Source organism: Callorhinus ursinus, unplaced genomic scaffold (genome assembly GCF_003265705.2).
Source record: "Callorhinus ursinus isolate GAN/ISIS: 27379988/994484 unplaced genomic scaffold, GSC_fseal_2.0 scaffold24, whole genome shotgun sequence".
Lineage (NCBI taxonomy): Eukaryota > Metazoa > Chordata > Mammalia > Carnivora > Otariidae > Callorhinus > Callorhinus ursinus.
Genome location: NW_027397086.1, coordinates 23,164,035 through 23,191,789, shown reverse-complemented (window position 1 = coordinate 23,191,789; position 27,755 = coordinate 23,164,035). Strand labels below are relative to the sequence as shown.

At 37.9% G+C, this 27,755-nt stretch overlaps 1 protein-coding gene across 1 annotated transcript in view; it reads left to right on the top strand.

Moving 5' to 3' along the window:
• The first annotated feature begins 2,285 nt into the window (after positions 1-2,285).
• TMEM38B (transmembrane protein 38B) overlaps positions 2,286-27,755 on the top strand; it is a 61,385-nt gene continuing 35,915 nt past the window's right edge. Inside the window, exons 1-2 of the mRNA XM_025888681.2 lie at positions 2,286-2,535; positions 16,527-16,683. Of these exons, the coding sequence (XP_025744466.1) occupies positions 2,424-2,535; positions 16,527-16,683 (269 nt within the window). The 5' untranslated portion in view covers positions 2,286-2,423. The remainder of the gene's footprint in view (positions 2,536-16,526; positions 16,684-27,755) is intronic.

Below are 27,755 nucleotides of genomic sequence, written 5' to 3'. Positions count from 1 at the left end.
GGTAAGTAAAATGTTTGATTTATCTGCTTTAAAAAAAAATCTCTGATGCTTTTTATGTTGTCCTATTGGTATTAAAATTGATTTAATTATACATCAGAATGATAGTGGCATAGACTGTCATTGGAGATGTTGTAAAGATTTCTTCATATATACTATTTTTTTAAGTCCAATGACAAAACACATATTTTGTGAAATTTAAGACTGTCAAATGTAAAACCTTTTGGGAAATAATATCCAAGTTCTGCCCCTAAGTTCATAACACTACAATTCCAAAGATAAAGGAATGTATAAAAAGCATGGAAAGAATCAACGGAAACATGGAAGTATAAATAATCACAGGTATTGCTTTTTTTCTTTAGTTTTGCTAGAGATCTAAAGACCTTTCTCTATGGAAAGTACTTGCTTAGAAAACCACATATGAAAAGTTTTTTTTAGCAAGTCTGTCCTTTTTTTCTTTTTTAAAGATCTTTCATTTATTTTTTTGAGAGAGAGAGAGAGAGGGAGAAAGAGAGCACCAGCAGGGGGCAGGGTCAGAGGGAGAGGGAGAAGCAGGCTCCCCGCTGACCAAGGAGCCTGATGCAGGACTCGATCCCAGGACCCCAGAATCATGACCTGAGCCAAAGGCAGACACTTAACCAACTGAGCCACCCAGGCGCCCCATGTTCTTTTTTGATAAGTAATAAAATATAGAGATTTACTACAATTTTCCCGCCTTTTGAACACTTAGTGTTTAGGAAGGGGCCTCTAGCATCCAGCAAAATGCCTGGTCCATAGCAGACACCCAAAAAACATTTGTTAAATGAATTAAAACAGACAAATATTCAGATTTTTAAAAAATCTATTTAAGTCTCCTTTGGCAGTGCACACTCCCACAAGGCTCTAACCTATCTAGCAGCTCATTATGTATGTCCAGTTTCCTGGTTACCAGCATGACCTGTTGACACATCAAATAAAAAAATGTGCCACACTAGACTTGTGCTTTTCTTACCCAAACCTGCTTCTCCTTGTTTCCTGTTTCTTTGAATGTAACTGTAATCCTCCTACTCACCTACTCCCCATATCCAGCTTATTCTGCTTCAAATGTATGTTTCCCCATCTCAGTCCCTGCTCCTGTTGTCCTCAGCCTCTACTACTTTTTGGTTGGGTCAGTGAATACCCTTTGGTTTTCCTTATCTCTAGTCTCTTACCAATTTATTCCTAAACTTATTGGTTGATGGCACATTACCCCCCACCTCCAACGAAAAGGGAAAAACCCAGTTTAGTATAATGGCTAAGAGAATGGATTCTGGCTCTGATTTTTCTGAGCATAATGTAGTGATCAAGGCCTTAGATGAAGCCAAATCGCATAGTTTATGGTACGCCATTCAAAGATTTTTTTTTCCAACCTCATTTCTCACTTAGTAGTCTAGCCAAAATACCTGCATTTATCTCTCATCTAGCCTTTAAAGGCCAGTTCACCTTACACTTCCCTGAAATAGTCTTCCCTCTTCTCCAGAACTGCCCTAGCATGGCACCAACACTTCTCACTACCAGCTTTGTACAAATTAGAAATTAGAATTAACTTTTTTTTTAGAATTAACTTGATGATTAATGTTAGTGGCATGACTGTAATGTTTGTACAGAAGCACAAATTATTTATTTATTTATAACGGTAGTTCTGAAGGAGGAGCATTTTCACCTCACCTCAAAAATTTTTTCAACTCTTGGGAAAACACTAGCTTATTGAGGGCAGGATATGGTTGTATTCTTTTTTATATCTCCACTAAATCACGGCGTGACTTGCACATTACGGTTGCTTGAGAAATGTTAGGTGAATCAATTTAAAGAAATTAATCCCACTCTGAACCTCTACCCTTCTAGACTGCATAGGTTTATCCAAAATCATAGAACTTTATATTAAAAAGGGCGAGTAAGATGTATGTAAATTAAACCCTTAAAGCTGACTTAAAAAAATTTCTTGAGGACCCAAAGAGTCCTCAAAACTTTACGTGGGTTACATGATCAATACTTAGCATATTGGAAGTTACAACAGAAAAACTTAAAATAGTTCTTTACGTATTCGCTTTAAAGTAATAAATGTTAACATAAGTAATGTATTTTTTTAAAATCATTACGTATGTTATGTTCATCTGCCCGTTCTCCTGGATCTGGCACAGCTTCCAGCACGAAGATGCCAGACTCTCACTTGGGAGACCCAGGCCCAGCCCCTCCGGAACAACAGGAGAGCCGCTCACTCCGCCCACTCTCGGGACACGCGGCCCCGCCCCAAAGCGTGCCGGCGCCCGTCCCAGGGCGCACGCGCAGGGCTCCTCCAGGCCGCGCGGAAGGGCGCGCGGCCGCGGCAGCCCCCTCCCCCACTTTTCGCTGCGCTCGGCAGAAACCCGTCGTCGGGGTTGCTTCGCCTGCTGTGGTCCGTCGTCGTCATGGATTCTCCGTGGGATGAGCTGACCCTTGCCTTTTCTCGCACGTCTATGTTCCCCTTTTTTGACATCGCCCACTACCTGGTGTCCGTGATGGCGCTGAAGCGTCAGCCGGGTGAGTGCCGGGAGCCGCAGACCGGCCCCCTCACCAGAGGACGGCCTGAGCCGCCTGAACGGCCGAGCTGCCAGTGTCCCAGAGTCCTGTAGTCGAGCTGGAGGGGCGCCGCAAGCCGACCCTTCCGACCCCTCAAGCGCAGGTGGGGAAACTGAGGCAGGGAGCGCGGTGGCCCCGGTATTCGTCAAAGGAGGCGCGACCTTGGGTCCGCGACGCCGGGTCTGGGGCAGGTGACAGGGAAGCCGCCGCGGCATTTGGGAGCCCGGGTCCTGCCTGCGCCCGCCCAGGATATGCGCCGTCTCCCGGTGGTACCACCGCTTCCTTGGAAAGTACAGTATTTGAAAGTCACCGGGGGACTGAGCTCCCGGGGACAGCAAGTGGGACTTGGTCGCTTGGAATGAGTAGTTCTGAAAGTTGTATCAACACTTAAAAAGCCTCAAGCAGGCACATCAGATTCCCCTTAATGCAGCGCTCTGTCATCTTGCTTAGCATGCTGGATCCCCGTTTACCGTCGTAAGAGTGGCACCGTCCAAGAGTCCCTGTCTGTAGCCTGGGGGTAGAGTCTGAATACAGCATTTTGAGGGTTTTTTTTTTGTTTGTTTGTTTTGTTTTTTTTTAGTATACGGCCAGGGAGCAATATTTATATTTTCTTGTATTTTAAATTTAGGGTATGTTTGCTCCTGTGCTGCTTTCTTTTTGCAGTTACTCTGTTTGCCTTTTGGTTTTATGGATCTCTTCTTTCTTTTGAGTTGAGTCATTTATTTTCTTTTTCTACTTTCTCCCTGTTCATGCTGCCTGGTGCTATAGAGAGAGTTAAGGAGTGAGGGCTTGAGGAGGTGCTGTACCTCTTATGGACTGTTTGTTTTGTTTTGTTTTTAAACTGTTTGGTCTCGGAAATATTTTTCATTTACATTGATGTTTGTAGCCCAGTCTAAAGCATTGTTTGGTAAAAGTTTTGACCTGGAAAAGGTGAATATTGTATTAAATCAGGACAGATAATCTGCGTAAGAAAGTGTTTCCCTGATTTGAAAAGAAGTACGTCATCATGCCATATTCAATATTTGAAATTTTCTTGTATAGGCTACATCAGGTTCTCAAAGTGTGGTCCAGGAACCCTTGGGGTTCCTGACAGTTCCAGGTCAAAGTTATTTTCATAATAATATGCAGATGTTATTTGTCTTTTTTACACTGATTTTCTCACAAGTGTACAGTGGAGTTTTCCAGAGGCTACATGACCTGTCACACGGTAACAGATTGAATACAGAAACAGATATGAGAGTCCAGCTGTTTTCTCTTTGAAGCCAGACATTAAAAGGATTTGCTAACATATAAAACAGTGGGACTTTTCTCATAAGTGTTTTTTGCTTTGGAAAAGTTATTTTTCATAAAGAATACATAATTTATGTTAACATTTAGTACAGTTATTGTTTTTATTGTTTTTATTTTTTAAATTTTTTTTTAAAGATTTTATTTATTTATTTGACAGAGACACAGCGAGAGAGGGAACACAAGCAGGGGGAGTGGGGGAGGGAGAAGCAGGCTTCCCGCGGAGCAGGGAGCCGGATGCGGGCCTTGATCCCAAGACCCTGGGATCATGACCTGAGCCGAAGGCAGACACTTAACGACTGAGCCACCCAGGCGCCCGAAGTACAGTTATTCTTTTTAAAATGAAAACATTAAGTACTACTTTAAAATTTTCTCAGTTGACAATTTCTAATATGCTAAATATTGATGCCTGTAACTCAAATAAAAGCTCTTTGGGGTTTTCAAGAATTTTTTTCAGGTCTGACTTTTTAACGGTTTAATTTACATATATTCACCCTTTTAAATAATAAAGTGTATGATTTTGGAAAACACATACAGACATATGATTACCACCACTATCAAGATATACAATAGTTTTATCGCTCACTCCAGATTCCTTCCTGCCCCTTTGTAGTCAGGCCTCCCCCAGTCCCCGCAACCATTCATCTGCTCACTAATTTTTAGGGGTGCAAGGAGTCCTGAGACCAAAAAATTGGAGAAGCACTGGACTAATTGAATGCTAAAACATAATTACACATGGTGTGAAAAATATTTTACATCCCAGTACCAGTGCTTGTAAACAGGTAAAAATGATAGAATTCATGCAAAAGAGTGTACCTTTTTAAGCTTTTGCCAGAAATGTCTTAGACTGCCTGTTTCTTCCACAGTATTTGTTTTTACCCCCTATTGTTACTGTTCTTAAATATCTTGTTATTCTATTCTAAGGATCAGAAAAATAGTTTTCATTTGCATCTGTCATGGTTACTGAATGTGTGCTGCTTAAGTTTATTGACAATTTGTATTTCCACTTATTGAGTTTATCATATTGTTTTTCCTATTTAAATTGTAATGTAATACATTTTTTAAGATGATAAATCAGGGGTGCTTGGCTGGCTCAGTCAGAAGAGCATGCAACTCTTGATCTCAGTGTTGTGAATTCAAGCCCCATGTTGGGTGTAGAGATTGCTAAAAAAATAAATAAAAAGTAAAACTTAAAAAAAATGATGAATCATCTTTACATTCTTGGGATAAACTCTGCTTGTCTGAGGTATTATTTTTGTTTGTGGTATTTTAATGCATAGGGATTTTGATTTGCCAATACTTTATATAAATTTTTACTTAATTGGTAACTTTTTCTTAACCCCGTTGACTTATTCTCTAGAACTTTAGACCAATAGTATAATAAAGCTACAATTCATCCATGTAGTACCAGGATTCTTCTTTTTAATCTCTCAAGCATGTTATTCCTTGAGTCTCTTGACTTTTGGAATGTGCTCTACCACTGCCAATACCTCATTCCTCACTTTCCTACTATTTACATTTTATATGTCTCTACCTAGATCTTAAAAAATGCTAGTGGAAACAAGAGGGTAAAGGGGATTAACTCTTTCTGTGGTGTGAATAAGGACAGCATCCCTTTTTTGTTTGGTTCAGGCTGTAGGCCTTCAAATCCATATAAAGATGATGGTTTTTCCCCTCCTTTTCCACATGACTTGTGCTTCAAGCAAAGACATCAGGGTACTTAATAAACTGGGTTGTTATTTATTTATTTATTTATTTTAAGGTTTTGTTTATTTATTTGACAGAGAGAGCACAAGTAGGCAGAGTGGCAGGCAGAGGGAGAGGGAGAAGCAGGCTCCCAGCTGAGCAGGGAGCCGGATGTGGGGCTCCTCCCAGGACCCTGGTATCCTGACCTGAGCTGAAGGCAGATGCTTAACTGACTGAGCCACCCAGGTTCCCCTGTTTCTTATTTCTTAATTTACCTCCATTTGTAAATAATTAACTTTAGTTCCTCCTAAACCTTGGCATCTGATTATCTATAGTTTTTAGTTTTAGTTAGTGGGATAGATTTTGCTTGCTTGTTTTCCATTTTCCTGGGTATTTTATTAGGAGGTTAGAAGATGCTGCCTTGAGGGCTATTAGTCAGAAACCATTTAACAGAAAGTTTACATCATCAACTTTAATCTCTCTTATCTTACATTTTTAATCTGCCTTCTCTCTTTTGTTATTTAAACCATTAAAATAAACACATTTCTTCAGTCATACATTCATAATCCAGTTGCTATTTTTTTTTTTTTAAGATTTTATTTATTTGACAAGAGAGACACAGCGAGAGGGGGTACACAAGCAGGGGGAGTGGGAGAGGGAGAAGCAGGCTTCCCACCGAGCACAGAGCCCTATGTGGGGCTTGATCCCAGGACTCCGGGATCATGACCTGAGCTGAAGGCAGACGCCTAACGACTGAGCCACCCAGGCACCCCTCCAGTTGCTATTTTCTGTAAGACTTCCTGAAAATTTAATCTACAATTATTTCTACTTGATTTTTATACACAAAATCTGTTTTTCTCCTTAATTCTCCCATCACTATTTTGCTAACCTTTCTCGAATCACAGGGAGTTCAGTTAAGCAAATATTTATTGAAACTCCACTGCATATCAGGCACTATGTTAGATATTGAGGATACCACGATGAAAGATGCTGTTGTAGCCCTAAAGGAACTCAGCTGTGCTATTGTCCTCTTATTTTTTTGATAGTATCACATAAGGTTTTGCTACCTTTCCTATACAATAATAATACTCATTTCAGATACATGCAGAAACATTGTATCTTAATTCACATCCCTTTAAGGTAGGTATCATTGAACTCATTTTACAGATGAGGAATAGCCTTACAGGAATAAAATAACCGTATTTAAGTCACATCCGTTAATAAATTATGGAGTTTGGTCTTTGGCTAATTCCAAAGTTCTCAAATATTCTGTGCTCTCTTTTTGCAGGTCCATTTAATGTTTCTGGTTTCTCAATATTTAGCAATTTCTCAATGAGCTTTCATTTGACATGGTTATTTTCTCCCATGATTTCTGTCATTTCTTTATCACCAGTGAGTTTCTCCTTTGCTTTTAGGAATTAAATCCAGGAATAAAGCTTATTATTTTTCCCCCTTCTAATTTGTGGGGAATGAAAGGATTAATGTGTCAGGAATTTGTTAGTTCTGATGATTCTGTAAAGGTGGCAGCATAGTTTTGCTGTCTTTATGAATCCACACATAAAAGCATACAGAAAAGTACAAAAATTGTAAATGCATAGATCAGTGAATTTTAAAAATGAGCACATCTGTTTAATCAACATCTGGATAAAAATAGAACATTCATGAAACCCTAAAAGCCCCTATGTGATATGTTAAAAAGTGACGGTGTTTCCTGCCCATTGTAGGGTGGAAAAGGATGTCTCAGAAATGACAGCTCACAATTTACTTCTATTAGTTTAGAGAATCTTACTTGAATATCTTTAACTTTTAAGTGAAAGAATATTTGATTGACATGACATAAAATATTGGTCAGGGAGTGTGGTGTGGTAGAAAGAGCTCATAAAATCAGGAGACCAGTGTTAAAACTCTTTCACTAACTTGGTAGTTTGGGATAAGAGCTTAAAATCCAATATTTTTTTTTTTAATTTTTTATTGTTATGTTAATCACCATATATTACATCATTTGTTTTGGTGTAGTGTTCCATGATTCATTGTTTGTTCATAACACCCAGTGCTCCATGCAGAATGTGCCTCTTTAATACCCATCACCAGGCTAACCCATCCCCCTACCCTCCTCCCCTCTAGAACCCTCAGTTTGTTTTTCAGAGTCCATCATCTCTCCTGGTTCGTCTCCCCCTCTGACTTACTCCCCTTCATTCTTCCTCTCCTGCTATCTTCTTCTTTTTCTTTTTTCTTAAAATATGTTGCGTAAAACCCAATATTTTAACACAATGGAATATTATGCAGCCATCAAAAGGAATGAGATCTTGCCATTTGCAACGACGTGGATGGAACTGGAGGGTGTTATGCTGAGTGAAATAAGTCAATCAGAGAAAGACATGTATCATATGACCTCACTGATATGAGGAATTCTTAACCTCAGAAAACAAACTGAGGGTTGCTGGAGTGGTGGGGGGTGGGAGGGATGGGGTGGCTGGGTGATAGACACTGGGGAGGGTATGTGCTATGGTGAGCACTGTGAATTGTGCAAGACTGTTGAATCACAGATCTGTACTTCTGAAACAAATAATGCAATATATGTTAAGAAAAAAAAAAGAGGATAGCAGGAGGGGAAGAATGAAGGGGAGTAAGTCGGAGGGGGAGACCAACCATGAGAGACGATGGACTCTGAAAAACAAACTGAGGGTTCTAGAGGGGAGGGAGGTGGGGGGATGGGTTAGCCTGGTGATGAGTATTAAAGAGGGCACATTCTGCGTGGAGCACTGGGTGTTATGCACAAACAATGAATCATGGAACACTACATCCAAAACTAATGATGTAATATATGGTGATTAACATAACAATAACAAATTAAAAAAGAAACCCCCCCCAATATTTTATTTGTAGAGTGAGTGGGCTGGACTAGAACAACAGCTGAGCAGTGTTCCCTCCTTAGGAGTCTCAGTTTTGGTTCTTAAAGAGATGTTTGTTCACAGGTTTCTAAGTTTAAATAATTTCAACCCATCCTTTGTTTCCCCAGCAGTGGCAAACTGCTTTCTGTAGTTGATACTGCTGTGATACCATAGGATTGACTTTTTACCTTTTCAACAATATAGTTAACAATTTTATACTTAACGTCTTTATAGTAAATTCTCTCTGTTAAAGTAACCATGTATTTTCTCTTTCCTAACTGGACTCTGACTGGTACATAATCCTGGCAGTGAAGTTTAATTTCCTACTTTCTGGTTTGCCTATGTCATGTTAGGATATCTAAAGTACTGGCTACTTCCTGCCCGTAGATCCAGTAAGTACAGTGTCATTGGTGTAGTGGACCGTTGTGATGTATGGATTCCCAATATGATCACAATCTCTGTGGACTTTGTTGGAGAGTAGGAGAGTTGACAAAGACCTAAGGCAGGACTGCAATAGTGTACTGTTCACGTAGCGGGGTAAAAGTAAAGTGTTTCTGGGGTTCCTTGCAAATTAATACGGAGAAAAAGGATTTGCTTACCAGGTTATAGGGGTTATGTTGCTTTGTTCCAGTAAAAATACTGCATCTTGAATACCAGCTGCAATCAGAGTCACTACCTGTACATTTATGATAATCCACATTTTCCAAGATCCATCTGCTTTACGTATAGACCAAATAAGCAAGTTAAATGGGATGTGATAGCTATCACCACCTTTTCATCTTTGATGTTTTTGGTTATGGCACCCATCTCTGTGGTATTGCTTTTTAAAAATACCTTGAGGAGGAGAAGAAACTCTAGGAGCTTCTACTTGAATGTTTCTACCATACTGATCCTTACTCCTTAGATAAGAGGATCAATATGGGCTTTGTGTCAGTTTCCAACTATGTCTGTTCTAGTTATACATTAAGGAACTGGGAAATAACCACAAGGTGGGTCTGTGGATTTACTTGGCCCACTATGATTCAGACTTGATCCAAAACGAAGTAGAATATGACTTTATTTTCTAGCTTTCATTTCATAATGAAAATATTTTGATGTTAAAGGCCATAGGTGCTTATGAGTGCTTCAAAACTCATATACTTTGCATTAGAGTAGCCCTCAATGTGACAAATTTTGCTGAGTTTTGGGGAAAATAATTCTATTGCTAGCATATCACAAATATCTTAACTCAAGGTAGGACAGTTTTTTGTCTTTTAAATATCAGCATGTTAAAAATAAAATAACATATCTTAACACAACTTGTTCCTTAGCTAAAGGAATACATCTTTGTTTTAAAACTGAGAAAAAAATTAAAGCTATCATATTAACTATTTTTTCCTACTGAAAATTATTTATATGCTGGAAAGATATACAAGCTATTTCTGGTTAACTTTCTGTATTTTCACAGTTTAACTTCATGATAAACTAATTCTGGTACTGGTATGATATATACAAAGGAACATAACACCTAAAGAAATTTGTCATAAGATTGCTTCATACTGTAAAATGTGTACTGAAGAGAGCTTTATAGAAAGGCCAATTTGAGTTAGGGAAATTTTTCTAGCTGACATGATTTTGAAAATTAGGCAAAAAAGATTGATGTGAGGGGGACCCTTCAATTCTGTTCTTTTCCTTTCTTTTTTTCTCTAATAAAATCTTAGTATCACTGATTAAGTCTCTTAGGGTTATGAGTACATTTTTAGAGCTGTGGTGTGTTTTCATCCCATCCTTGCAATAAGAACTCAAAAGAATTAGATCTTGGACTCAGAATAAAAGCATCCAAGGGTTGCATTTTGCCTACTTTTTCTGTGGGTTGTGATCAGTAAATAAAATAAATAAATCAACAAAGTGTCTCCCATGTACTAGGTAATAAGTGTGTTTTTATGTGTATTTCCTTATTTTAATCCTTATTTTATGAAAGTTGAAACTTAAGCCAAGAGGGTTTAGTGGTCCTACAAAGACGTCACAAAACTGGTATGTAATTACAGATGCCTCTGATTTGTGACAATACAAAGGGAAATTCATGGTAGTAAAATCATAATATCTGAGCTCTTGAAATACTTCCATATATTTTTCTGTCATTCAGTACATTTATAGAGCACCTACTCTATACTAAAGTCTCTTAGAATTTTAATAGGTAAGAACTTTATAATGGAGCTAACACTTAAAAACAAAATCTAGAATGTGATATGTCTTAAGAGGAAAGAATAAAATGTGCAAGTTGAGGAAAAAGGAGAGCTATTTTGACAGACTTAATCAGAAATGAATATTACATGAGCAAATCATTTGTATGAAATCATTTAGTAAATTTGATTCAGATTGTTTTAATGGTCAAAGGAAAAGCTGGGTACATTTGAATTTGGCTGAGTCAGTGAGTGGTGAGTATCAGATGGATGAAGGTAATGCTAAATCTCCATTAGAGTAATACCAAGGAACACGGAGGACGGACACCAGTGAGTATTCCTAATTGTATGTTTATTCAAAGTAATCAGTTACCTTCAAATGTGTTCTTCATAGTGGCTGTGCTGTGATGGGCCCATTATGGCTCTCTCTCACACACACACACACACACACACACACACACACACACGGTAGGGTTGGGAGAGAGTTAAGAGTAAGGGGGAAAAAGAGTGTGTGTGTGTGTGTGTGTGTGTGTGTGTGTGTGTGTGTAAATAAGCATAGGAAAGTCTGGAAGTTGTCTCAGACAACTCAGAATAGGAGTGTGATAGAATGGCAGAAATAGGAGAGGGTAATTTTGCTTTTTATTTTTATTTACTTATGTAATAATAGTGATAAGCTAATACTTAGTTGCTTACTATGTGCTTGGCCCCCATTCTAAATGATTTCAAAGTACTTACTTGTAATTGATCCTTAGTTGATCCTTATAACAACCCTGTGATGTAGGTTACTTTTTTCTTTACCTCTTCTGTGTGTATGTGTTTTTTTTTTAAGTTGTGGGAAAGCAAACAACTTGTTGAGTTCACATAGAGTATGTGCTGGTGCCAGGATTTATACCCTTAAGCCCTCTATATTGCTTTTTTTAAAGATTTTATTTATTTATTTGAGAGAGAGAGAGACAGGTGCAGGCAAATGGGGGGAGGGGCAGAGGGAGAGAGAGAAGTGGACTCCCCACTGAGCAGGGAGCCAGGCCTGGGGCTCTATCCCAGGACTCTGGGATCATGACCTGAGCTGAAGGCTGACAGATGGTTAACTGACTGAGCCACCCAGGTGCCCCTCTGTATTGCTTTTCAACATGAATATGGTGCAGTATGGGAGCTAGTGACCATTACCTAAAGAAAAGATTATACTTATTTATTAGGCTGACTGACCAATGTTATAATTAGTCACCACTGTGTGGTGCTCTATTGCCCATACACATATTTAGGTAGGTCATAATATTTGGGTAGAGACATAGTGGTATCACATTTTATGTAGGGGTTTGGCTTTAAAGAGAGCATGATCATGTATTATCAAAATAATTCTTGAAAATTCTTAGGTTTAGGGGAAATTGCTACACTGAAGATTGATGTCCTGCCTTTTAGTACATTTCTCATAACTGATTTTTCTTCCAGATTGGACCAGGTCACCATTTCTTGAGTTAATCACCAGATGCATATCATTAAACCTTGGCATCACTTCACTTGACAGGATGGGTACACCACAGGAAATGCACATCTGCCAGCTCATGTTCACTCCTGGGTACATTTTGTTGTGTGGAATGGTGGGTTGTACTATTTGACTTTTATCTCCTTTTTTTTTCCTGAGCACCTACAGATGAATTCCCGAGTATGATGATGTCACTCTACTGAACTCACACATACATTTATGTAGTTTGTTTTGTTTTTGCATAAATGTGCCTTTTCCTAAGAGATAACAACAGTTAATAGTTTGGTTATATATTCTTGCAGACCTTATTTTATGTATTACTTATATATGTACTGATAGAAATACATGGTTTTCTGTTTTCCCCCTGTAAATGATTTCTTACTGTACATATTATTTATATACATATGAATTTTTTTGTCATATTAGTGCATGTAAAGCTGCTACATTCTTTTAAATAGATGCATTGTATTCCACAGATTGGGAGTGACATAATTTGTTAAAATTTTGCTTAATTATACAATTAGTAAATGAACATTTTATTTAAAAGAATTCAAATATGATTAAACAATATAATCAGTATAATTAAATAAATTTAAATCCCCTTTGACCATCCTCCCAAATCCTAGGCTTTCTCAAGAGATAATAACTGTTAACATTTTGGTGTATTGCAGACCCTTTTCTGTGCATTTCATGTATATGCATGTACCTATAGAAATGCATAGTGTTTGCATTTTTCCTCATAAATGATTCTAAAAAATAAAAAAATAATAATTCCATGCTGTAATATTAGTGTTCAACATGATTGTATTTGGTTCTTTGTTTTTACTCAATAGGATGTCTTAGGGATCTTCTCATGTTGATACTGCTTTGTCACACTCTTGATTGCTCCTGTATAGTATTCCATAGAACAAATGATTATGGTTTAACTGTTCTCTGATGATGGTTGTTTAGATTTTTTTCATTTTTTTCACAGCATTATAAACAACGCTGCTTTAATATTCTTGTATGCTATTTCTTGGGCACTTGAGTCCGTTTTAAATTAAAAATTTTAATTTATACTCCCAAATTATTCCTCAAAATGACTTTTTAATTCTGTTACAGGAGTATATGAATTTCTTTACAGCTTTTCCAGCTAATAAGTTAATATTAATAAATATTAAGCTGTAAATTTTTTTTGCCAATTGGATGTGTGAGAAATATAACATCTTTTTAAATTTTGTTTTTCCTTGATTACTGATGACTTGAGGGAGGACTTTCTTTTTTTGGTATGTTTATTAGTCATTTATATTTCCCACTTTGTGACTTAGTCATTTTTCTCTTGTGTTTGTTGTCTTTTTCTGTTGATTTATTGGAATTTGCCTTATGTAAGTTGAAAAACACTATGCCAGACTTTTGTCACATAGAAGTTTTAAATTTTAGTGAGGGGAGACGAACCATGAGAGACTATGGACTCTGAGAAACAAACAGGGTTCTAGAGGGGAGGGGGCTGGCGGGATGTGTTAGCCTGGTGATGGGTATTAAAGAGGGCACGTATTGAATGGAGCACTGGGTGTTATACGCAAACGACAAATCAGGGAACACTACATCAAAAACTAATGATGTAATGTATGGTGATTAACATAACATAAAATAAAATTTAAAAAAATTTTGGTGAGGTCAAAAAAGTCTTTTCCTTTATAGCTTTATTCAGGTTAAGTACTTTTCTTTCTGTTCTTAGATTGCTAGATTTTTTTAAAAATCAGGAATATTGAATTTTTAAGTCTTTAACTGTCTAAGGGGAGATGATAATTTGTTAGCACAGTGAATGATTTAAATGAATTTTTAAATATTGAATCCTTTTTTAATTCTTTGGATAAAATCTACTTGGTCATGGTTTATTATCTTTTCAAAAAACTACTGATTTCAATTTGTTATTAATATATTTGTGCATTATACTCACAAGTTAGAATTATAGTGTGTCTTTTTCCTTTCCTTCCTCCCTTCCTTCTTATCTCTTTCCTTTCCTCCTTCCTCTCTCACTCTCTTTTTTTTTATTTATAATTTTTGATGTTAAGATTATGTTGTTTCATAGAATGATTTAAGTTTTTCTCCTTTGCTATATTCCATAATGGTTATATAGCATAAAAATGAGTAATCCAAAATATTTGGTAAATGTTTTCCATTAATTTGTTGGGGTTAATACCTTTCTTAAGATAGATCTTTGCCCTATAGTTTTTTTTCCATAGTTATATGTACAAGTTTCTATCTATTCTAAGGGAATTTTGCTAATTGTCCATTTCAACTACGTCTTCACATTTATTAGATTAAATCCATGTTGTTTTCCTGTAATTAAAAAAACTCTATAAAACTATTTCCTTATTTTTCCTTCTAATGTTTTGCATTATTTTTTTTCCTACCCTTTCTCAGACTTGTTGAACAATGGTTGGTTTTACTGGTCTTTTCAAGAACAGCTTTGGGTTGGCTTTATTGGTTGCCCATCTCCATCTCCCTATTCTAGCTTCTCTTTAGTGGGTTTCTACTTTTATTTTTATAAATTGTTTCTGTTTCTCTGGCTGAGTTTATTTATTTTTTGTACTTTCCCTTTGATATTTCATACTTATAGAAAAGTTACCAGAATAGGTCAAGGAATTCTTGTATACTTAGATTCACCAACCATTTACATTTTGCCCTATTTATTTTTTTTCCAGCTTTATTGAGGTGTAATTGACAAAATTATATATATTTAAAGTGTACAATTTGATGGTTTGATATGCATATGAATTGTTAAATGATTATAACAATCAAGTTAATTAGCACATCCATCATCTCACATAGTTACCTTCTTTTTAATTGGTGACTTATGATTGACTGTCTTAGCAAATTTCAAGTGTACAATACAGTATTAATAACTGTAGTCACTATGCTGTACATTAGATCTCCAGAACTTACTCATTTTATAACTAGAAGTTTTACTTTAACATCTCTGAATGTTTTTATTTATGCATATTATTTTTTCAGAACTGCTTGAATGTAAATTGGAAGCATTTGCCCAGTTACTTCAAATTACTTAAGTGTGTTAATATTTAAGAACCACAGAACTTTTACTAAAATCAGAAAGTTTAACAGTCATACAACACCATTATTATTATTATTTTTTTAAGATTTTATTTATTCATTTGAGACACAGAGAGAGAGAGCATGAACAGGGAGAGAGGCAGAGGGAGAGGGAGAAGCAGGCTCCTCGCTGAGCCAGGAGCCCGATGTGGGGCCCGATTCCAGGACCCTGGGATCATGACCTGAGCCGAAGATGGACGCTTAACCATTCAAGCCACCCAGGCGCCCCGATACAACACCATTATTATTATTTTTTTAAAGATTTTTTAAATTTATTTATTGAGAGAGAGAATGGTAGAGAGCATGAGAGAGAGGAAGGTCAGAGGGAGAAGCAGACTCCCTGCTGAGCAGGGAGCCCGATGCGGGACTCGATCCTGGGCCTCCAGGATCATGACCTGAGCCGAAGGCAGTTGCTTAACCAACTGAGCCACCCAGGCGCCCAGATACAACACCATTATTAAGCCAGGGTCCGTATTTAGATTTCATCAGTCATCCAAAAAGGTCATTTGTAAAATATTCTTTCCCACTCCAGGATATGATCTAGAATATATGTTGCATGTAGTTGTCTCTTTAATGTTATTTAATCTGGAGCATTTTTTTTTTTTTTTAATTTTTTGACTTTGACATTGCTAAAGTTTAGGCCATGTTTTTTTTTTCCAGAAGTGCCCTCAGTTTGGATGTATCTGATTAGATTAGTTCAGGTTGCATGTTTTTGGTAGCAGTACTATAAAAATAAAGATGTGTTCTTGGTGAATCATAACAGAGTCATCTGATGTTTGCTTACAGTGATGTCTGCAAGGTTTCTCCACTCTAAAATTATTATTTCCCTCTGTAATTAGTAAGTTGTTAGGAGGCATTTTAAGATTATGTATATATCTGTTCCTCATCAACCTTTCACCTCGGGTTTATTTTGTTACTCTGTTTCTAGCCTGTCATGTTAAAAGCTTAGTTTGTTTATTTCAGCTTTTATTTTCTAAAGTACTTAAGATAATAAATTTTTCTTAAAATTTGCTGTGGCATATCAACTGGAAGTACTTAAATAGGGCTGGGAATAAAAGGAGAGAGTAAGTAGGGAGATTGTTTATAATAATGTGCTACTAGGAAACTGGCAGTAAGAGCCTAAACAGAGTATTTTAAAGGTGCTCCAAATCATGTATGTCTTAAAATGTTTCCAGTCTTGCTTTAAAGAACAAAAGATAGAGTTTATGATGATTGTGATTGTCACACCTATGAGTAATAGTAAGCTTTTGAAAGTTAAGAAATTAAGTTTATTTCTTTAGTGCCACTGGGACTTTAGGATTTGTTTAGTATACAATTATCTCAGACCACATTTTTACTTTACCATTTCAGGAGCTGCGGCAGTGGCATGGAAGAATCCTCTTTCAAGCTGGTTTACTGCTATGCTCCATTGCTTTGGTGGAGGAATTTTATCCTGTGTATTGCTTGCAGAGCCTCCGTTGAGGTTTCTTGCAAACAACACTAATATATTACTGGCATCTTCAATCTGGTAAGCTGCCATTATGATGAACTGTGAGACATTTTAAAAATTGTTTTGTAAATTATTTGTAAATGAATTTTTTTCTTTAAAACCTATTTTATGTTCTTGAAAAGTGAATGCATTTGCAAAGGAAGGAACCTAGATAAAGCCAATGTTTTTAAGTGCAAAGTTTGTCTCTTTCTCACCCTTGGCTTTTATCCTGTCCCAGAGGCAAGTATTGTTACCATCGTCTTATGTATCTTTAGTTGGAAGCTTGTCAAATGTGATAAAGGGCACCCAATATTTGGCCCCAAACAGTTTATCTAACTCATACACACAGATATACAGCAGGATAAAATCAAGAATGTGACCAACTACACAAAAATCCAAGTGATTATGATTCATATGTAATAATCGTTCTTATCATATTCCGCGTTGGATTTTTCAGAGCCTTACGGGATTTAACATTAATTTTGTTTTTAATTTGGTTTTGAAATGAGGAAAAAATGTTAGCAGGAATTGCTTTGGATTCTTACAAATTAAATATTTAGTTATCCTTAAGGTTGATCCATTAAGCTGAAAAAAAAAACTATAATACAATCAGAGTGCTTTGCTACCTCTGAAGCAGAAACTATACTTTTGATTAAAAACAGCCTGGGTGGCTCAGTCATTAAGCATCTGCCTTCGGCTCAGGTCATGATCCCAGGGTCCTGGGATCGAGCCCACATCGGGCTCCCTGCTCAGCAGGAGCCCTGCTTCTCCCTCTCCCCCTGCTTGTGTTCCCTCTCTCTCTGTCAAGTAAATAAATAAAATCTTTTAAAAAATATCAAATATATAATGTTAGGAGCACTTAAATTTCATTTTTATTGTGGTAATTTTTTAAATGAATATGTAACCAGTCTTAAAAGGGAATATTATAAATAGTAGTGGCAATGGGAAAAAGTAATAGTGGAAACAAATGGAAGTAGAATAATAAATTTGATAGCTAATATTTACTGAGTTGTTAACTATATATCAGCTAAATTCTTTATATTCATATTTAATCATAAGAGTCATATAAGGTAACCATTTTTTGCATTTGACAAATGAAAAAACTGAGGTATTGAGAAACTTTGCTAAAATTTACATGTTTAGTAAGTGATTGAACTAGGATCAAAACCAGGAAATTTGACTTTAGAGCCTTGACATTTAACAGCCACTATCTCTCATAAATTAGGTTTGTTTGTTTTTTTTTAAAGATTTTATTTATTTGACAGAGAGAGACACAGCGAGAGAGGGAACACAAGCAGGGGGAGTGGCAGAGGGAGAAGCAGGCTTCCCGTGGAGCAGGGAGCCTGACGTGGGGCTTGATCCCAGGACCCTGGGATCATGACTCGAGCCGAAGGCAGACGCTTAACGACTGAGCCACCCAGGCGCCCCTGTTTTTTTTTTTTTTTTTTTTAAGTAAACTCTACCCCCAGTGTGGGATTCAAACTCATGACCCTGACATCAAGAGTGCATGCTTTACCAACTGAGCCAGCCAGGTGCCCCTATCTCTCAGACTTGTTTAACCATCTCTTAAAGTATAGTCTTTCACTTGCTATGTGTTTGTTTGTTTGTTTGTTTCTTTTCTTTTCTTTCTTTTTCTTTCTTTCTTCCTTTCATTTCTTTCTTTCAAGTACAATTAACATATAGTGTTTTATTAGTTTTGGTGTACAGTATAATGTTTCAAGAATTCTGTACATTCATTACTCAGTGCTCATAATGATAAGTGTACTCTTAAACCCCTTTATCTATTTCAGCTATCTCCCTACCCAGCTGCCCTCTGGCAACCAGCAGTTTGTTCTCTGTATTTAAGAGTGTTTTGGTCTCTTTTTTTCTTTGTTCATTTGTTTTGTTTCTTAAACTCCACATATAAGTGAAATCATAATGTATTTGTCTTTCTCCGACTGACCTATTTTATATAGCATTATACCATATAGGTCCATGTTTAACATCACTAATTATCAGGAAAATGCAAATCAAAAGTACAATGAGATATCACCTCACACCTGTCAGAATGTCTAAAATGAAAAACACAAGAAACAAGTATTGGCCTGGATGTGGAGAAAAAGGAACCCTTGTGCACTGTTGGTAGGAATGCAAGTTGGTGCAGCCACTATGGCAAACAGAATGAGGGCTCCTTAAAAAATTAAAAATAAAATTACTCTATGATCTAGTAATTCCACTACTGGGTAAAATGAAAATGAAAATCCTAATTTGAAAATATACATGCACCGGGTGGGAGGGATGGGGTGGCTGGGTGATAGACATTGGGTAGGGTATGTGCTATGGTGAGCGCTGTGAATTGTGCAAGACTGTTGAATCACAGATCTGTACTTCTGAAACAAATAATGCAACATATGTTAAGAAAAAAGAAAAAGAAGAAGAAAGCAGGAGGGGAAGAATGAAGGGGAGTAAGTCGGAGGGGGAGACGAACCATGAGAGACGATGGACTCTGAAAAACAAACTGAGGGTTCTAGAGGGGAGGAGGGTAGGGGGATGGGTTAGCCTGGTGATGGGTATTAAAGAGGGCACAGTCTGCGTGGAGCACTGGGTGTTAATGCACAAACAATGAATCATGGAACACTACATCAAGAACTAATGATGTAATGTATGGTGATTAACATAACAATAAAAAAATTAAAAAAAATATACATGCACCTCTGTGTTTACTGCAGCATCATTTACAATAGTCAAGATATGGAAGCAACCCAAGTGTCCATCCATAGATGAGTGTATAAAAAAATACGGGGTGTGTGTATATATATACACACACATATATATATACACATATATATATGGTGGAATATTACTCAGCCATAAAAAAGAATGAGATCTTGCCATTTACAACATGGATGGACCCAGAAGGTATAATGCTGTGTTTTAAAAGGCTTACTCAAGCCTTTAAAAGGCTTTCTTAAGGACTTTTATTTCTCTAACAGTATTTTAAAAAGATATTAGCATTTATTATAATTATAATTTTTATAATTTATTATAATTTTATAATTATATATTATAAATAAATTTATAATGCTGAAACTATATAAAAAGTAGGATCTCCAGAGTCTGACACTTACTGTCACTTCCACTTCTGCTCCTGTATACTAACCACCACTCTTTCTTGAATGGACAAAGTGATTATTTAAAAATAAGTTAGAGGGGTGCCTGGATGGCGCAGTAGGTTAAGTGTCCAACTTTTTTTTTTTTTTAAGATTTTATTTATTTATTTAAGAGAGAGAATGAGAGACAGCACAAGAGGGAAGAGGGTCAGAGGGAGAAGCAGACTCCCCGCTGAGCAGGGAGCCCGATATGGGACTCAATCCCGGGACTCCAGGATCATGACCTGAGCCGAAGGCAGTTGTTTAACCAACTGAGCCACCCAGGCGCCCCTAAGTGTCCAACTTTTGATCTCAGCTCAGGTCTTGATCTCAGGGTCATGAGTTCAAGCCCTGTGTCGGGCTCCATCTGGGTGTTGAGCCTACTTAAAAAATATAAATATAAAAATAAGTTAGAATATATTACTCCTATGCTCAGTAGTTTCTTATCTGATTAAGAACAAGGTCTAAAACTCTTACCATAGCCTATAAAACCATACAATATCTTCCCTTTCATTCTTTCTGATGTAGTCTTTCCACTGTGCTCCTGTTCATTGTTTTAGCCACCATTGGTCTTACCATTTCTTGAATACATAAGGTGCTTTTCTACCTCAGTACTTCTGTGCTTGCAGTCTTCTCTCTGTAATACTATTTCCCCAGAAAGCTCGTTTTTTTTTTTGTTGTTTTTTTTTTTTTTTCCGGAGAGGTCTCCCTGACTGAAATAGCACCTCCTCCCCCATGAGTATCACATCATCCTTCTTTATTTTTCTTAGGCTTATTACTGTCTGACGTATTATCTATTTCTTTTTATGTTGGTCTCTCTCATTCTACTAGAATAATAGCTTATCAGAACAGGGACTTTGTTTTGTGAACTGTGTGATAAGTACTTTTCTAGGTTCAGTAAATACATTGCTAAAGAAATGAACTGCTATGTATTGTTATAAGGGATTTCTGTAATTGAGTAGTAAGGAATTATGGCTCTTGATTATTTGATCCCTTAAATGAAAAAAAATTGCTTGTCTTTAAATGGATGCTTTCTTGGCTTAAATGAAAAGGTATGTTAGAAATGGAAAATAAATGCATTTTTACATGGTGAATTAATAATATAGTGTTTAATTATTTGTTAACCTCAGATCTTTTATTATCCCAGTTTTACATAGGAGGAAATTGAGGCTTAGGGAATTGGTGAATGGCAGGGTCTGAATTCAACTTAGCATTTGGACTATGATCTTAACCAAGATGAGTTTTCATTTTTTTTTTAAAGATAGATTTATTTATTTATTTATTTATTTGGAGAGAGAGAGAGAGAGAGAGCACACACAAGCAGCCCAGAGGGTCAGAGGAAGGGGGAGAAACAGACTCCCCTCTGAGCAGGGGGCCTGATGTGGGGCTCGACCTGAGACGAAGGCAGACACGCTTAACCCACTGAGCTACCCAGGCACCCCTAGATGAGTTTTCGTTTTGAACAGTTTTCTTTTTTTAGGACCAAATCTTTTTGTCTTTATTTATTATTACAATATGTTTTTTTCTTTAAAAATTTTCCAGGTACCTGGGTGGCTCAGTTGGTTAAGCGACTGCCTTCAGTGTGGGTCATGATCCCAGAGTCCTGGGATCAAGTCCCACATTGGGCTTCCCTTGCTCTGTGGGGAGCCTGCTTCTCCCTCTCCCACTGCCTGCCACTCTCCCTGCTTGTGCTCTCTGTCAAGTAAATAAATAAATAAAATCTTTAAAAAAAATAAAACTTTTCAATTAATATTCAATAGGTACAAAAGAATATTTATAGAATATATGCAAAGTGTAAAGAACTGTGATATAATAAAAACTGCATTTCCATCATTTAGAATAAGAATCTTTTCATTATAAAGTGAAAATTCAGAAAACCACAAAAAACAAATATTTTGCCTAATGAATTATTATAAAGTATAACCTTGAAACCACTCTCCAAGTCAAGAGATAAGGCTTTGCCATTCGTCCGAGAAGCCCCTTCTGTGTGTCCCATTCCAATCAATGCTTTTCCCACCTTAAATAACCATTACAGTAGCACACCATTATCTTGACTTTTATGGTAATTGCTTGTATATTTTTATAATTTTATCTTCCAAATGTTCATCCCTAGACACTATAATTTAGTCATGCCTATTAAAAAAATTGATGTCTCTTAAGTTTTTTTAAAGCTTCCCTCTCCATTCCTTTTTCCCTTATAATTTATCTTTTTTTTTAAATGTTGTGTTAGTCACCATACAGTACATCATTAGTTTTTGATGTAGTGATCCACGATTCATTGTTTTCATATAATACCCAGTGCTGGGTATTAACCCAATGGGAATATAACCCATTCCCCCACCCCCTTCCCTCTAAAACCCTCAGTTTGTTTCTCAGAGTCCATCGTCTCTCATGGTTCATATCTCCCTCCGATTCCCCCCCCTTCATTTTTCCCTTCCTTCTCCTAATGTCCTCCATGCTGTTCCTTATGTTCCACAAATAAGTGAAACCATATGATAATTGACTTTCTCCGCTTGACTTAGTTCACTTAGCATAATCTCCTCCAGTCCCTTCCATGTTGATGTAAAAGTTGGGTATTCATCCTTTCTGATGGCTGAGTAATATTCCATTGTATATATGGACCACATCTTCTTTATCCATTCATCTGTTGAAGGGCATCTCAGCTCTTTCCACGGTTTGGCTATTGTGGACATTGCTGCTATGAACATTGGGGTTCATATGGCCCTTCTTTTCACTACATCTGTGTCTTTGGGGTAAATACCCAGCGGTACAATTGCTGGGTCATAGGGTAGCTCTATTTTTAATTTTCTGAGGTACCTCCACGCTGTCTTCCAAAGTGGCTGTACCAACTTGCATTCCCACCAACAGTGTAAGAGGGTGCCCCTTTCTCCACAACCTCTCCAACACTTGTTGTTTCTTGCCTTGTCAATTTTGGCTATTCTGGTGTAAGGTGGTATCTCAATGTGGTTTTGATTTGAATTTCCCTGCTGGCTAATGATGAACATTTTTTCATGTGTCTGTTAGCCATTTATAAGTCTTCTTTGGAGAAGTATCTGTTCATGTCTTCTGCCCATTTTTTGACTTGATTATTTGTTTTTTGGGTGTTGAATTTCAGAAGTTCTTTATAGATCTTGGAAATCAGCACTTTGTCTGTAGTGTCATTTGTAAATATCTTCTCCCATTCTGTGGGTTGCCTCCTTCTTTTGTTGACTATTTCCTTTGCTGTGCACAAGCTTTTTATTTTGATGAAGTCCCAAAAGTTCATTTTTGCTTCTGTTTCACTAGCCTTTGGAGATGTATCTTGAAAGAAGTTGCTGTGGCTGATGTCGAAGAGGTTACTGCCTATGTTCTCCTCTAGGATTTTGATGGATTCCTGTCTCACATTGAGGTCTTTCATCCATTTTGAGTTTATCTTTGTGTATGGTGTTAGAGAATGGTCGAGTTTCATTCTTCTGTTTATAGCTGTCCAATTTTCCCAGCACCATTTATTGAAGAGACTGTCTTTTTTCCATCGCATATTTCTTCCTGCTTTGTCGAAGATTATTTGACCATAGAGTTGAGGGTCTATATCTGGGCTCTCTGTTCTGTTCCATTGGTCTATATGTCAGTTTTTGTGCCAGTACCATGCTGTCTTGGTGATCACTGCTTTGTAGTATAGCTTGAAATCAGGCAACGTGGTGCCCCCAGCTTTGTTTTTCTTTTTCAGCATTTCCTTGGTGATTCGGGGTCTTTTCTGATTCCATACAAATTTTGGGATGGTTTGTTCCAGCGCTTTGAAAAATGTCATTGGAATTTTGATCTGGATGGCATTGAAAGTATAGATTGCTCTGGGTAGCATAGACATTTTAACAGTGTTTATTCTTCTGATCCATGAGCATGGAAGGTTTTTCCATCTCTTTGTGTCTTCTTCAATTTCTTTTATGAATGTTCTGTAGTTCCTAGAGTGTAGATCCTTTACCTCTTTGGTTAGGTTTATTCTGAGGTATCTTATGGTTTTTGGTGCTATTGTAAATGGAATTGTTTCTCTAATTTCTCTTTCTACAGATGCATTGTTAGTGTATAAGAAAGCAACTGATTTCTGTGCATTGATTTTGTATCCTGTCACATTACTGAATTGCTGTATGAGTTCTAGTTATTTGGGGGTGGTGTCTTTTGGGTTTTCCACATAAAGTATCATGTCATCTGCGAAAAGAGAGAGTTTGACCTCTTTGCCAATTTGAATAGCTTTTATTTCTTTTTGTTGTCTGATTCCTGTTGCTAGGACTTCTAGTATCATGTTGAACAATAGTGGCGAGAGTGGGCATCCTTGACGTGTTCCTGATCTTAAGGGAGAGGCTCTTATCTTTTCCCCATTGAGGATGATATTCGCTGTTGGTTTTTCATAGATGGATTTTATGAACTTGAGGAATGTTCCCTCTATCCCTGTACTCTGAAGAGTTTTAATCAGGAAAGGATGCTATATTTTGTCAAATGCTTTTTTGCATCAATTGAGAGGACCATATGGTTCTCCTCTCTCCTCTTATCAATGTGTTCTATCACATTGATCGATTTGCGAATGTTGAACCACCCTTGCATCCCAGGGATAAATCCCACTTGGTTGTGGTGGATGATCCTTTTAATGTATTGTTGGATCCTATTAGGTAGGATTTTGTTGAGGATTTTGAAATCCATATTCATCAGGGATATCCGTTGGAAATTCTCCTTATTTTTTTTTTAAAGATTTTATTTATTTGACAGAGAGAGACACAGCAAGAAAGGGAACACAAGCAGGGGCAGTGGGGGAGGGAGAAGCAGGCTTCCTGCTGAGCAGGGAGCCCGATGTGGGGCTCGATCCCAGGACCCCGGGATCATGAACTGAACCAAAGGCAGACGCTTAATGACTAAGCCATCCAGGCGCCCCTGAAATTCTCCTTTTTGATGGGATCTTTGCCTGGTTTGGGGATCAAGGTAATGCTGGCCTCATAGAATGAGTCTGGAAGCTTTCCTTCTGTTTCAATTTTTTGAAACAGCTTCAGGAGAATAGGTATTATTTCTTCTTTGAATGTTTGGGAGAATCCCCCAGGAAATCCATCAGGCCCTGGACTCTTGTTTTTTGGGAGGTTTTTGATCACTGCTTCAATCTCGTTACTGGTTATTGATCTATTCAAGTTGTCAGTTTCTTCCTGTTTCAGTCTTGGGAGTTTATAGGTTTCCAGGAAGGCATCCATTTCATCCAGGTTGCTCAGCATATTGGCATATAGTTGTTGATAATAATTTCTAATAATTGTTTCTATTTCCTTGGTGTTAGTCGTGATCTGTCCCCTTTCATTCATAATTTTATTAATTTGGGTCCTTTCTCTTTTCTTTTGGATAAATCTGGCTAGTGGCCTATCGATCTTATTAATTCTTTCAAAGAATCAGCTTCTAGTTTTGTTGATCTGATCTACTCTATTTCTGGTTTCTAATTCATTAATCTCTACTCTAATATTAATTATTTCTCTTCTAATGGGCGGCCTAGGCATCGTTTGTTGCTTTTTCTCTAGTTCTTTAAGGTGTAGAGTTAGATGGTAAATTCAGGATTTTTCTGTTTTTTTGAGTGAGGCTTGGATGGCTATGTAGTTCCCCCTTAGGACTGCCTTTGCACTATCCCATAGGTTTTGGACCAGTGTGTTTTCATTCTCATTGGTTTCCATGAATTGTTTAAGTTCTTCTTTGATTTCCTGGTTGACCCAAACGTTCTTGAGCAGAGTGGCCTTTAGCTTCCAAATGTTTGAATTTCTGCCAAATTTTTTCTTGTGATTGAGTTCCAGTTTTAAAGCATCATGGTCTAAGAATATGCAGGGAATAATCTCAGTCTTTTGGTATTGGTTGAGACCTGATTTATGACCCAGTATGTGGTCTATTCTGGAGAAAGTTCCATGTGCGCTTGAGAAGAATGAGTATTCTGCTGTTTTAGGGTGGAATGTTCTGTCTATATCTGAGGTCCATCTGGTCCAGCGTGTCATTCAAAGCTCTTGTTTCTTTGTTAATTTTCTCCTTGGATGATCTGTCTATTGCTGAGAGTGGAGTATTGAGTTCTCCTACAATTAACATATTGTTATCAATATGACTATTTTGGTTAACAGTTGGCTTATGTAGATGGCTGCTCCCATGTTGGGAGCATAGATATTTACAATTGTTAGAACTTCTTGTTGGATAGACCCTCTAAGAATGGTACAGTGTCCTTCTGTGTCTCTAACTACAGTCTTTAGTTTAAAATCTAATTTGTCTGATATAAGAATTGCGACCCCAGCTTTCTTTTGAGGTCTGCTGGCATGGAAGATGGATCTCCATCCCTTCACTTTCAGTCTGGATGTATCTTTAGGTTCAAAATGAGTCTCTTGTAGACAGCATATGGATGGGTCCTGTCTTTTTATCCAGTCTGCAAGCCTGTGCCATTTTATGGGAGCATTTAGGCCATTCACATTGAGAGTGATTATTGAAAGATATGAATTAATTGTTCATTGTTCATGTTGCCTGTGAAGACCTTGTTTTTATAGATTGTCCCTGTAAATTTCTTTTCTATATCGCTCTTGGGGTCTTTCTTCTTTTATAGGACACCCCTTAATATTTCTTGCAGGGCTGGCTTAGTGGTCACATATTCTTTCAGTTTCTGCCAGTCTTGGAAGCTCTGCATCTCTCCATCCATTCTAAATGACAGCCTTGCCGGATAAAGTATTCTTGGCTGCATGTTCTTCTCGTTTAGTACCCTGAATATGTCTTGCCAGCCCTTTCTGGCTTGCCAGGTCTTTCTGGATAGGTCTGATGTTATTCTGATGTTCTTCCCTCTGTATGTAACGAGTCTCTTCCCCCTAACTGTCCTTAGGATGGTTTCCTTGGTTGTAAGACTTGAGAGTTTTACTGTTACATGCCGGGGTGTTGGCCTGTTTTCCTTGATCTTGGGAGGGGTCCTCTCTGCCTCTAGGACACGAATGTTTGTTTCATTCCCAAGATTAGGGAAGTTCTCAGCTACGATTTGCTCAAATATATCTTCTAGTCCTCTCTCTCTCTCTCTCTCCACCCCCTCAGGGATTCCAGTAATCCTGAAATTGGAACGTTTCATGGTGTCACTTATTTCTCTGATTCTCTTTTCATGTATTCTGAGTTGTTTTTCCCTGGCTTCCTCTTTTCCCTTTTTCTCTATTATTTGGCCTTCTAGGTCACTAATTCGTTCTTCTGCCTCACTCACCCAAGCTTTAGATTATCTAGATTAGATTGGATCTCATTGATAGCATTTTTAAGTTCCTCCTCCTAGTAGTCATTCTGTTGAGCAATGGTTGAGGGAATGTATAGAGTCCAAATAATTGACCACAACCCAAGCAAGATGCATCTGTTTTGCAGGGACCTTAGGGTTGCTGGCCTCTTGTTTTCCCAGCCTGTCTTCTGGGGGAGGGACCTGCTGCGCTGTTACTCAAGACAGCCCTGTTTGGGCATAGTTGCCCTGCCCCCTGTGGTGGATGGGCTCAGTGAAAACCGGTTTTTTGGGGGGCTTTTGTTCTCTGGCGGCTTTCCCTGGCAGCTTTCTGCGTCTCTTAGAGCAGAAGAGACTGTTTCCCACCCTCTACCTCAGAGCAGAGAGATCGCAGTCTGTTCTTCAGTGAGCTCTCAAGGCCACACTATTTCCGTTTCTGTCTGTGCTACTATAAACTGCAGTCCTGGGTTGTGCGCCCCTCAGCAGCGCTCCCAGTCCTTGCTTCCATGTTGGGGGCACATCTCTGCCCTTTGTGCTTCTAAAACCGCCAGCCGCCCCCAGTTCGCATGCGCCACCCAGTGCTCTGGGTTTCCCTCCCGGGGCTGCCTTAAAGTCCTTTCGCCATTGGTACCGGTCTGCGATTCTGTGCCCCCTCCCCAGCGTGGAAGGCTGTCGCTCACCAGAGGTGTAGGATCCCTACTGCCGGGCTCCCTCCCCCTGCCATTTATCCCCGATATCTGCCTGCGGAATCACAGCTTCCTGCTTCGTACCTT